This window comes from Contarinia nasturtii, unplaced genomic scaffold, assembly GCF_009176525.2.
Source record: "Contarinia nasturtii isolate CC-2019 unplaced genomic scaffold, AAFC_CNas_1.1 Cnas_scaffold_2678, whole genome shotgun sequence".
In the NCBI taxonomy this organism is placed as follows: domain Eukaryota; kingdom Metazoa; phylum Arthropoda; class Insecta; order Diptera; family Cecidomyiidae; genus Contarinia; species Contarinia nasturtii.
The window spans coordinates 824,480-836,976 of record NW_022199997.1 but is presented as its reverse complement, the minus strand read 5'-3'; the positions used below and the strand labels follow the sequence as shown (position 1 = coordinate 836,976).

General features: G+C 34.4%; 4 protein-coding genes and 1 long non-coding RNA gene across 7 annotated transcripts; 3 read left to right on the top strand and 2 right to left on the bottom strand.

Moving 5' to 3' along the window:
* Window positions 1–688: 688 nt before the first annotated feature.
* On the bottom strand, window positions 689–2,888 carry LOC116348897 (alpha-taxilin). The gene is made up of 3 exons (XM_031780098.1): window positions 2,608–2,888; window positions 2,321–2,511; window positions 689–2,253 (listed from the first exon to the last, which is right to left on the bottom strand). Exons 1-3 carry the CDS (start codon window positions 2,686–2,688, stop codon window positions 1,008–1,010), a joined length of 1,518 nt encoding a protein of 505 aa, XP_031635958.1. The 5' UTR covers window positions 2,689–2,888; the 3' UTR covers window positions 689–1,007.
* A 315-nt stretch (window positions 2,889–3,203) lies between these two features.
* Window positions 3,204–7,698, top strand: LOC116348862 (metaxin-1 homolog). Of its 2 annotated transcripts, XM_031780039.1 has the most exons (4): window positions 3,204–3,398; window positions 3,483–3,629; window positions 3,697–4,405; window positions 7,612–7,698. In XM_031780039.1, exons 1-4 carry the CDS (start codon window positions 3,330–3,332, stop codon window positions 7,626–7,628), a joined length of 942 nt encoding a protein of 313 aa, XP_031635899.1. In that variant the 5' UTR covers window positions 3,204–3,329; the 3' UTR covers window positions 7,629–7,698. The 2 variants fall into 2 exon arrangements, with proteins under 2 accessions (XP_031635899.1, XP_031635898.1); XM_031780038.1 differs by lacking the exon at window positions 7,612–7,698 and having other exon boundaries at window positions 3,205–3,398; window positions 3,697–4,560.
* Window positions 6,777–7,573, top strand: LOC116348863. Its single transcript, XR_004201862.1, has 3 exons — window positions 6,777–6,884; window positions 6,951–7,034; window positions 7,104–7,573. It is a non-coding gene; the product is annotated as an uncharacterized LOC116348863 (long non-coding RNA).
* A 44-nt stretch (window positions 7,699–7,742) lies between the features above and the next one.
* LOC116348861 (vacuolar protein sorting-associated protein 45) lies at window positions 7,743–10,150 on the bottom strand. Its single transcript, XM_031780037.1, has 6 exons — window positions 9,883–10,150; window positions 9,596–9,794; window positions 8,987–9,528; window positions 8,780–8,920; window positions 8,321–8,716; window positions 7,743–8,256 (listed from the first exon to the last, which is right to left on the bottom strand). Exons 1-6 carry the CDS (start codon window positions 9,973–9,975, stop codon window positions 7,909–7,911), a joined length of 1,719 nt encoding a protein of 572 aa, XP_031635897.1. The 5' UTR covers window positions 9,976–10,150; the 3' UTR covers window positions 7,743–7,908.
* Window positions 10,151–10,322: 172 nt separating this feature from the next.
* On the top strand, window positions 10,323–12,328 carry LOC116348771 (methyl-CpG-binding domain protein 2). Of its 2 annotated transcripts, XM_031779881.1 has the most exons (4): window positions 10,323–10,626; window positions 10,877–11,131; window positions 11,676–11,847; window positions 11,929–12,328. In XM_031779881.1, the coding sequence occupies exons 1-4, from the start codon at window positions 10,505–10,507 to the stop codon at window positions 12,241–12,243; spliced, it is 864 nt and encodes a 287-aa protein (XP_031635741.1). In that variant the 5' UTR covers window positions 10,323–10,504; the 3' UTR covers window positions 12,244–12,328. The 2 variants fall into 2 exon arrangements, with proteins under 2 accessions (XP_031635741.1, XP_031635742.1); XM_031779882.1 differs by lacking the exon at window positions 10,877–11,131 and having other exon boundaries at window positions 10,334–10,626.
* Window positions 12,329–12,497: the final 169 nt, after the last annotated feature.

Below are 12,497 nucleotides of genomic sequence, written 5' to 3'. Positions count from 1 at the left end.
AATTCTCCAAGGTATGTCTGGCGTGTTTGCAAACTTGAAGCCGTGTTGTTTAACGCAGTCAATGTGGCGACCATTCCCTTTTAGCGCTTCACGTTAGCTTCATAAGCTGAATCAGCTGCGAAGCCGAATCACCTCTTTCTTTGCGATAGCAGCTTTTATCTTTCTACATCTGCTGACTTATATTTCCGAGGAGATTCCAATACTTTACCTTACACACTAAGTGCGTGCGGAAAAATAATAACAACCAACCAAGAAAATCGCTCTCAATCTTTGCACATGTATGAATGTGTATACATTACTCCAATTTGGTTCTTCTATTTGTACGCAGAACAAACGTGTGTATCTCATTATCGGTTAATATGTACACTTGCGTTTACACACATATAATTTCAAGCGATACTTAGTAGCACAACGGTGAATATTCAAATAAATTTCACTCAAATTCTGCATTTCAATGAGGCTTTTGATCAAAGAGATACACTGCCAATTAGCACAACGATTGCAATTGAAATGGATTTTTATCATTTTTACTACGGTTTACCGTCTGTAGTTGCTCGCCAAATGTTATAGTTCGTTCACATTCATAAAAAGGTGTGTTAACAAGCAAGTGTTTCCAACTACTCAGCTGTTTTAATAGTAAACTCATTATCAATTGTCAATCCAAATATGTATAAGAAATTTTCATCGAAATATTTTCAATTTTATTTTATTTCAAATCAATTTAAAATGTTATACATAAAAAATAATTAGTATCAAAAACTGTCAACCTCTCGAGAGAGAGATTCGAACACGAGAAAATTTAAACTGAAATAGCAAAACAATGGAGAATCACATCAATATAAATATAAATGTTTGTTTTGTTGTTCTCAAAATGCATAATTTATGAAAGGGTGCTGTGATTGTTAGTGATAATTGAAGAAAATCTAAAAACTAATGTTATATTTCCGAATTCTGAATATCAAATGATGCGACATGAATGTGCATGAACGTGGGATTTCTATGTGATTTCAATTTTCGGCAACGATCACTTCGGTCGAAGTGTTTGGCTCAAGAGTTGCTTCATTCACCGTACTATTATCTTCGCCTTCATTATTACTTGTTTCGTTTTCCTTTGGAGTAGCTGTGCCATTGTCTTTTGAAATCTGGCTCTCGTCAGTCTTAATTTCATTGGAATCAATGGAATTATCTTCGTTTATAACGACATCACCTGCTGTCGAACTTGCTTCACAATCTCTGTCCCCTTCTTTCGACTCGATTGTATTTTTACCATTTTTGCCTTTATTTTTCTTTGCTTTGGATTTCTTATTTTCTACGGCAACATTCTTTCCCTTCGCTTTGTCATCTTTCTCGATTGCATTCAATTGACCTTGTAAGTGGGCGAGAGTTTCCTTCAATTCGCGGCAATTCTGCGTCATGATATCAAGTTTATCCGTTGGTTTTGGTGGTGGTTCAATGTCAGTCGGTTCTGGTGGTAAATCAGGCATCGGCGGGCGTTCAATATTATTGGCTTTAAGCGTATCGAGCAAAGCAGAGCGTTCCGCTTGCAGTGTGCGACACAATTTTTGTAATTGGGCCAATTGTCGAGCCGATTTCTTCATGTACTCATCCTGGGCTTGTTTATCGGAAATCGTATTCAATAAGGCTCGATTGGATTTTTCGTACTTTGTTCGCCATTCATATGCTTCCTTTTCCAATGTTTTGGTTCGCTTGGCCATTTTTTCCAATTCGGTTTTATACGTGGCAAAAACTCCGTTACTTTTCTGTAATGACGTTTGAAATTGATCGTACTTTTCTGTATAAATTAACAATTGTTCTTTTAAACCACGTTCGCGTACTTCCATTTCAACGATGGCCTTTTTTGATGCCAACACTTCTTCTAATGCCGTTTGTTTTTCTTTAAGTAAAATTTCCTTTTCGATTGTCGATTCCATTTGCACTTTTGCCAATTTAGCTTCGTTCAATTGAGTTTCAAGTTTTATTTGTTCGTTTAATTTTTCCAATTGTTTTTCACGTAACTCATACTGTTCGGCCAAGTACTTGAATTTCTTTGTCATTTCAGCATTGGCTTCCTTGATTTTCAAATTTTCTTCATTGTTCTTGCCAAGCGTGGCGAAAATGTCGTTGATTGACTTTTGGAAATGGGCTTGGGACTCTTTTCGTTTTTCTTCTTCATCCCGTATTTTCGACATACTTTCGCTCTTTATTGACTTCATTAATTTTTGTTGCTCACGACACACTTGCTCCAATTTATCTCTGTAGAAGATATAAACGACATGTCAATGATAGTTGTGAAATGCGTTGGGCAATAGTTTATACAAACCTGATTAAAACACCTTTATTGTATTCACGCTGTAAATGTTCTTTTTCGCGCAATTCTTTTTCTAACACCTTTTCATTTTGACGCAATGATGTTGTCTGTTTATTACTTTCTCGCTCCAATTCGATGTAGTTCTTTGCCAATAGTGCAATCTTTTGATCCACCGTAGCCGAATTACCTAGTGACTTGATCAACTGAATAAATGTTTATTTTATGATTAATTACAAATTTTTCAACAGAAAAGAATGAATCGTTTCACTTTTTATGCTTTTGAAATGTAGTAAAATTACCTTTTCAATTTGTTCATCAAGTTTTGCCGTTGCTTGTTTTTCATCGCGATTCGATTTTGACTTTACCTTCGTTGAATCCATTTTTTCTAAACAAAAATCCACAATGATTTTCTAATACTTTACTTCCACTAAGATGGTTATGTGTTTGAATTGCTATTTATCGATCAGAACACAGCGGAAAATCCTTTTAAATCCCGCTCACTGGGATTAATCGAAAAGTGTGTTTAAATTTTACGTTAGACGATTTGCGGTTATGTCCATTGTTTTTTCGATAATTCCATAAATGGCAAATATTCACAATCGTTGTCAATGTTACAAATACATATGAAGTTCGTTTACATCTGATGTCAGCTGAGACACATTCAGCGGTTATTTATTTGTTCGAAAAGAACAAAGAATCGTCTATTTTTAAATTAAATTTTATATAAATTAAATATAATTCTTTCTCATGAAAATGCATAAAAATACATTCTTTGAATCTTCTAAATGCTCCTATTTAATACTATTTTTTCCGCCTCTGCGTGACGTGAATTGCCGCCGTGAATACATGACAGTTGTCAGATTGTTTGTCAGTATGACTGCAGAGATCAGAAATTTTCATAACCTCAATTTTGTTTGCACTACATCAAAACAAAATCGAGTTCCATATTCTCGTGAGTTTTCAATGCGGCTGGCATTGAATTTTAAAAATATTATTAGTGATTTTACTAAGTGTAGATCAAATGGAATTGTTCATTTATAGTGGCATTGGTCAATTACCATCGATTGATTTTGACTGTCTTCGCATTACGGTAATGAAAGGAAAAAACATTGGCTTTCGAAGAACGAGAATTGCAACCGATTTCATTCGTTAATCCATTTCAATTTTTTACTAGGCATATGTAAAATTCAAGGAAATACCGGTAAAAATATTGACCAATGGCAATCCATATCATGCATCAACCGGATTTTTACCATATTTGAAAGACCACAATGAAATAATCGCTGGCTATGATGAAATCATCGAATACTTTCGATCAAAGGTACATATAGATATTTGCCCCTTTTCCTGATGGAATTGCTGACTTTACATTTGTTTCGATTTTATAGGGCTTTGACTATGACGATTTTCTATCAAACTCATACATGAACTACTTTGAATCACAATTCTTACCATACTTCACTTACCTTCTGTGGGGCGATCCAATCAATGCTGATACAACACGAATTTTGTATGCCAAAAGAATTCCATTCCCATTCAATTTCGTTTATCCACAGAAGTACATCCAACGAGCCTCTGACTACTTGAAAATTGTTGCAAACTTTTCAATTGAGGACAAATTGATCAATCACAATACGGCTGACATCTCATTAAATGCAAAGAAATACCTCAAAATGTTGGCAGAGAAAATTGAAAAGAAACGTTGGTTCTTCGGTGGCCAAAAGCCCGACGAATTAGATGCTTCAATTTATGCTGCCTTATCCATTTTAACAAATCTTCAGTTACAAAATAACGACCTGAAGTCGCACATCACCGAATGCCCAAGCTTAATAAATTATATCGATCGAGTACGTAAAAAATATCTAATGGACATTCGAATCGTAGAGAGTGAATCAAAACAAGCTGTCTTCGATCGCATACAAAATGTTTTTATTAACAAAGAAAAAGGCACCGTATCGAATGCTGTAATTAAAACATTATTTGGCCTGTTGACGATTAGTACGATGGTATTTTTTGCGATAAGCCATGGTTTACTTGAAATTGTTACCGACGACGATGATGCACAATACTACGACGGTGGCGATGACGATGCAGAACATTTCAGTGAAGAGTGAAATGATAACTGAAGACCATTTGCATTTTTTTTTTGTTCAGTCATTTATTTATGACAAATATAATAAGAGTTTATTCAGTTTGAACTGATAATCTGTAGACATGATTTATTTTAAATAAACAAACGATATATCTATCTATCTATCTATCTCTATCTTCGTGGTCTAACACGGTCATTATGGTCAAAAAACCGTATTTTTACCATATTTTGCCTAAATTTTGCACATTTTATTGTCAAAAGGTGAGAATGTGGTAACCGTGATGGCCGACCATAATGGACCGTGGTAACTGGTTTCAAATGTAGAATTTTGACGATTTAAGCGATTTTAACATCATTTAACATGGTTATTAAGGTTGGAAATCACGGTCCATCGTGGTATAACACTATATAACACGGTTATTGAGGTCGGTATGATGGTACATCGTAGTCTTAAACCATTTAAAATGGTAAAAACTGTCAAAACATGATTTACCATGGATTTTGAGGCCGACGAAAATGTGTCAAAACATGATTTAAGATGGTTTACGGGGTCGGCCATCATGGTAAAAATTGTCAAAACATGATTTAACGCGGTTCGGCCATAATGGTAAAAAGTGTCAAAACATGATTTAAGATGGTTTACGGGGTTGGCCATCATGATAAAAACTGTTAAAACATGATTTACCATGGATTTTGAGGTCGACCATCATGGTAAAACGTGTCAAAAGATGATTTACCATGGTTTTTACGGCGGATTCACCACAGTTTTAACACGGTCCATCATTGTCAAACATTGCTTTTAACATTGTCGAAAATCGCTGAAAATCGTTCGATTTTGGTGCTGTTGAATTGCACTCGAATATTGCAAACTAAAGCCGAAATAAACGATCATGAAAAACTAATCATTCCAACAGCAACCTCCCGAAAGTGTACTGTACGCAATTTTTTTCAACCATTTTGTGGGGCACGATAATTCTTCTTAGAGAAAAGCAAATTCACATCTGACTTTACAGGGTGATTGGGATTGCAAGGAGTATCCATGATGTTACCCATAGGGGGTATGGTATGCGAAAATTTTGTTTAACTAGATAAATCTTTTCCCAGAGACGTAAATCAAAGTTTTGAAATGTGTAAAGGGGTTTTTTTGGTACGAGAAAACCGAATCTGACGTTAGTTTTGAGAAACAATCAATATTTGAAAAAGTCACCAAAAAAGTGGGGTTTGTACAATACGTTGTATAGAAGGTACCTTCAATTTGTATTGAAATTTTGCTTCGAATGTTATTTTTTTTTTTTTTTTGAAAGAAAATAGCCTGTAAAAAGTGTCATGTCATTGTGGTATCATACAGGTACATTTCTGGTGATTTTATCTTTTCCGTATAACACACACTTCACATATTTTGAATACTTATACGTCAAAACTCTATTAATTGTCCAAAAAAACTTTACTATTATTGATTTAGTACTGCACTACCAGTGCATATTCAATATCTTTTGGGGAATGAAAATTCATTCGGCAAAGGAAACAATTTTGGAAACAGTGCGGAAAACTTAGACTTACGAATGTAAATTCCATTTTAATATTAAAGGGTAAGGTTACGAGCGAGCGAAGCGAGCGAGTAACCGTCCAATATGTAAAAAAATATAGAAATATCGGAAAAAACTACCCAAGCACTCAAATTGCACTGTTCGTTCGGGGCATTTGCACCGTGCGTCAGATACGAAAACACAAAAATACAGAATACGGAGCTAGAGACTAAGAAAGTAGTGTATTTGCATATACGCTTCGTGCCTTGCGTCTTATTCGTTATTCCCCTTTTTGGCAGCCTTTGCCATGCAAACAGCTGAAAAAGGGGAAAAACGAATAAGACGCAAGGAATGAAGCGCATACGCACAGAAAAAAAAAGTTCTACAAGTGAAATTTCTGAATCTACCTCACTAGTGTGCTCGAAGATAAAATTGGTCGAATCAGTGCAACGTCTAGCGCAAGATGCTGCAATTTTTTGCTCGGTTATATACGGTTCTGGATAAAGTGAGTTCATATGCCAAAACATTCGCACAAATATTAAATATTTCATTAATTTGTTGGTATTTTTTTCCCAAGTAGGAATCCGAATGGCTTACCACTAGATGAATCACCCGAAAAAATTAAAGCAATGCTCGCATTAATATGGGATCCGATCCCGGGTTTGAAGTAATGTGATTCATTTTAAAAAAAATCATCTTTTAAACGTATTGACATTCACATTATTTACACACCGAATTCTCTTTTTAGGACTAAGATTGATGACAAGATTAAAGCGATCACGGAAAAAGGTTCGTCAAATTCATCAGGTGGTAGTTCAAATTCGGATGGAACGTGTAGTCAAGGTTCTTTAGAGTTTGCATCGAAAAAGTCACTTGTTCCTCGTGGTATAAAAGCATCATTAGATGATTTATATAGGAAGATCAAAAAATATGATATGTTCGTTCTGAAATTTATAGTGTAAGTTATATTTGGAAAAGAGGGAAAAAAATCTAGTACAATAATCAAAGTTTTTAATATCTCTAGGTACTGCGAAGACACAGATTTATATATATTAGAAAAGAAGAAAAGATCAATCGACTTCATTAACGAAACCTTAAAGGAAACACTGTAAATAACTCTTTTCTTTTGTGTTGTTGTCATTTAACTTGGGATTGTAAATATTTTATTTATTTTCAGGGAATTTGCGAATACCAAATTGCCGTGAACACCATAGAGATTCAAAAGCAGCATATTTACCAAAAAATGCAAACAATTGCTGTTGTTTATTGAAAATAGTTAATTTGAGATCACGAAAACAAACATTTACATTTATTTTGATGTGATTCTCAACTGTCTTGCTAATTTGGTTTAAGTTTTCTAGTGTTACGATCTCTCTCCAGCAGTTAACAGTTTTAGTGATCATATAATAGTTTTGAGATATTTGTTTGGGATGTGTTACCTTACGGAATTTCTGTCCCCTTTGCCAATAATATAATATAGGAAATATGTGAATAAAAATCGTTTGTTCTTACGAGTTTCACTTTCATTGAATTGGTTTCGCTGGCTATGATGAAATAATCGAATACTTTCGATCAAAGGTACATAGATATTTGCCTCTTTTCCTGATAAATCACAATACGGCTGTCATCTTATTAAATGCAAAGAAATACCTCAACATGATGGCAGAGAAATTTGAATGCAGAACATTTCAGTGAAGAGTGAAATAATAACTGAAGACCATTTGCATTTTTTTTGTTCAGTCATTTATTTATGACAAATATAATAAGAGTTTATTCAGTTTGAACTGATAATCTGTAGACATGAATCATGTCACATGATTTATTTTAAATAAACAAACGATATATATACGCATAAATTAGATTATTTTGGTTATTCTCAAGTCTATTTGCATTCGAAAAAATCAATTGCTGTGATTTTTATCGAAAAATTGTGAATCAATTTTTGGTGCGTCAGACTTTTGAATGAATCACATAAAATAGATTTAAATGTCTGCATTATGGAATTGTTGAAGTGATCGTGAATGTTTCATTGGTTGTCCAGATGTGGCTGTTAATACTTCTTTGATGAATGTGTCTGAGCTATGAATTGTTGTACCACCCAATATGCATTTATATCCCGATAGATTCATGGCATGAACAGCCAACGCCTCTTCATAAGTGGCACCTCCAACAATGAAAACAATCACCTGTTGCGGTGGTCTTCTGAACGAAAGTTCCGATCCAATACAGGGATACATTGGATCAAGTGGTCGACCCTTGAAAACGTCTTCCAAAATCTCTTTTAATAAACAGGAATGTTGAGTATACACATTTTCAACTCCTTTCAGTCCCTGTTCAAATAATATTGATAACATTCGTATGAAAAAATTGATATGTTTTTCGTTTTAGTTTTACCTTAATTAAACTCCTTGTTAGTTTGACGGCATCCATGATTTTAACATTGTTAAAAAGATCACCATGCCTTGCATGTTGGCCAGCATACTCAAGCATTCGTGGTACCACATGAACATCACCGCCTCTCTGTTTTAGCGTATTCAAAAGACCAACTGTGTCACAGTTGGCATGACGTTCATAGCGCAGTGCATACAATAATACCAATCGCAGTGCATTTTTCAACGAAATCCGTTCATCGGCTACCAATTTCTTGACCCGTTGCAATTGCGCTGAATGGTCGGCTCTGCATGATATCTCTTGTTCCAATTCAGAAACTTCAAGTAATTGTTGCTTTGCCACTTGATTCGACAGCTCACCAATTACAACGACATGTTTTGTTATTGTTCCCGACATTTTCTACGATGAAAAATCGATAGACTGTTATTTTTCATAAACAAATGTAGCAATCTTTGAAATTACCTTAAACTGTGGATAAGTTTCGACAAAGTGTTTCATGTCAGCAATACTTTCGACTTTCTTTTGACTCTTTGTTTTCACCTGATATTCATCCATCAATGTTTTGATTGTTTGTCCAATCTCACCGAAATTTGAGTAGATATTCTACGTAAAAAATAGATCTGATAAAATTAGAAATTCTTCAATTTGATGTCAAAGAAGAAGACTTACATTTGCAAAAAATTCATCTTGTTCTGTTGACAGTACAACTTCTTTCATATCCTTTGGAGCACCGTCGATGCCAGTCAAATCAACCCGATTATTGTTTATCGTTAGTAATTCATGAACCATCGCCTGATAAGTCCATTGATTCAACAACGGCGTGACCGGATCATCTTTTCGATCCAAAATTAAAAGTAAAGGCGGTGGTGCCCCGCTTTCTTGTGCTCGAAAATCAAATAAAGTATTTTCTTTCAAAATCTTATCGTAGCATTCTTTTGCTAATTGATGGGCTGCTTTACTTCCACCACTGTAACGAATATTTGGCTTTAATTTCAGCGAAAGTAATAATGCCGTTAAACTGTCCATTGACCGATGCAAAGCATCGCGGTCCCAATTTTGACCACGTATACAATTCGATAGATTGAATGAAAATAAATTCGCATTCACTCCCAAGTAGTCAGCATAGACTTCTTTTACTTCACGAACCGATTCACTCTCATCACTTTCGGCCAAAAGTTTTATATCTGCTCGTGGTACAATATTGCTAAAATCTTCGAATGGAAAACATAATTAGTCGTAAGGAAAAAGAGGGTGTTTACAATCAAATGATAAACATACATATGTAATAGGATCCAAATCGTGGGTTTCGCAGCTCATGACACAAAAATGCAATATTGTTTTTTGTGGGACGAATAAAGACCAAACATTTTAAATGTTTCATGCGTTCATTCGATTTGGCTGTGTCGATTCGTTCGAATAAATATACTTCTTTTTGCAGCATATCGGATTGACTGAATGCCATTGATACAATACTTGTCTGTGAAATAGATCGATAGAGAGATACATGGAACAATATGTTTTTTTTAAGAAACTATTCATTATGAGAATAGGGAGCGAATTCTTACCGTATCTTTGTCCATGAGAAGAATTTTCATGCCAGGACCTGACTCACTCGTCATTTTCTCAATATACAGTTTCACAGCTGTGATCACATCCATGGTGTAAATCGTCTTATTCTACACAAATTTTTAATAGTTTCAACGAATTTAACCGGATTATTTAAACCCAAACACGGTCATGTATGAAAAACTACTGTAATATTTAATCGACCAACAATATTTCAAACAAAATTGTGTAAATATAAATTTTGTTTTAGCAAAGTCAATTTTTCAAGCATATCAATGACATCAAAATAAGTTCATTGTATTAGTATATGTATATATTTCGTGTAAATGTCATTTGCGTGAATGTGTGCACGAATGTATGCATACAACGTGATACCTACATGTAAACGCAACACTACCACCTCACAAATACAAGCGTAGCACACAAAAAAAGTGAAAACTCATTTGAAAGAGGCTTCTGTCAAAATAATGAGTTTTTGTACTTGCTAATGATTTGTGTAGTGGACGCTTTAAAGTGTGATTTGTTTTCGAACGAAACAAATCGGCATAATATCGAATAAAACAATACTCAAAATCAATAAAATCAATTTGCAAAAATAGAAACTAATAGAAAAACATAAATATGAATATAACAATTGAACGAAAGAAAACTGATTGCAATGCACTGCCGAAGGGATGGCAACGCGAAGAGGTGCTACGAAAAACTGGACTATCAGCGGGCAAAGTAGATGTTTATTATTACAGGTAATTCAATCGATCCGCAACAAATACGATAATTGTTTTTTTTTTTTTTGTTATCAAAATTCAAACCAATCAAAATTTCATATTGTTTATCATCTCATTGGCGCTCTTATTTGAACATGAACAAAATCAGTTCGAACATATTTATCATAGTTGTGTTTGTAGTAAAGCAAATAAAATCATGTAATAAAATTAATTGTAATGTGAAATACTTTCGTCGCATTTGTCAAAAATTGTTTGGCGTTGTAATTAGCCCAAGTGGTGGTAAAGTTGAAACAAAATCGAAATTAGTGCGTCAATTGGGCGAAACAATTGATCTATCAACGTTTGATTATCAATCGGGTCGTCATCAAATGTTCAATCCAAATTCATCTCCGTCTCCGTCTCCATGTCAACCATCGAGCAGCAGTCAATCGATGGTTAATCCATTTCAACGTCCTTCGATACGTCGCTCGATTCATGAAACACCAATGGGCCCACCTTCGCCTGTCACATCAGGTGCATCAAGGTATTCACTCGCATTAAGAAAAGTATCGGGTAGTATCAACTCTGTGGACTCGAGACGTAATGTGCAACCAAAATTTTTAATATTTTGGCGAACATTTTTTTATACTATATATATATTTATCTGATCAAATGTCTTCATTTTTCACTCCAAATTGCGATTCCTCAATTTACCTTTCATTTCGAATGAATTGGACCGAGAAACTTTTATGAATTCAAAACAAAATTTTAATATAAGCAATCATGCTATTTAGACCTCTTTGGACACAAAAACAAATTTTTCGTTGATAAATCGCAATTCTAAATAAATTTCTCCTCTCCTTATTTCAATTTCAAACACTTGCATTTTCAATAGTTTTTATTTCTCCCATTGTTTTGCCAACTCAACATGCTTATCACACCTTTATTTCTTGCTTTTTCACATATTTTCATATCATCACTTCATCTGTCATGTAGTATTTTTTTTCGGGTCAAACAAAACAAATTTTCTGATGAATAATTTGTGTGTTTTTTTTTTCTTTATGATCTATCTTTTGTTTTTGGTGTAGTCGTGGTATTAGAACGGATGTTTCACTGGTTCCACCAATTAGACAAACAGCGTCCATATTTAAGCAACCGGTAACAGTTCATCGAAACCACGATTCAAAGGTGAAAAACGATTTAAAACATGGTACATCACAAGAAAAGCCGAAACAACTATTCTGGGAAAAGCGTTTAGAGGTTAGTCAGTTGACAGTTAATTTATGATGACATAAAAAACTATTCACATATTAATGAATTGTTGTTTGTTCTTAAATACAGGGTTTACATGCTTGCGATATGGATGGCAATGAATTTGGACCAATTGAACTGCCGCGCGGCTTGAAGCCGGTTGGACCAAATGTAAACAATGGCACACTGCTACAGTCGGTCACAACGGCATTACATTTAAATACCACATTAGCAATAACAGGTCAAACAGCACCAAAACCAGCACTCACATCCAATGCAGGCGTATATTTGAATCCAGAACAACCTCTCATGCACGCCGTTACTATTACCGAAGATGACATTCGACGGCAAGAGGATCGCGTGACAAACGCTCGCAAAAAGCTACAAGACGCATTAAAGTGCTAAAATCTTTCTTTCATTCTTGATTATTATTATTTCTCTTTTTTTGTTTTAAATCCGTCAATTCATATAAACATTAAGATTCACATTAGATCACAGCGTCAAATATTTGTTTTTCGTTTAGTACACGTGTATATTTTTTTACATCAGTTATGAAATTTATTTTTTCTCGGACATTTGTTTGGCAGTGCAAAATCAGAAATCAACATCAAAACTAAGTGTAAACGCTACAAACTAGACTTTTATAAAAGAATTTTACA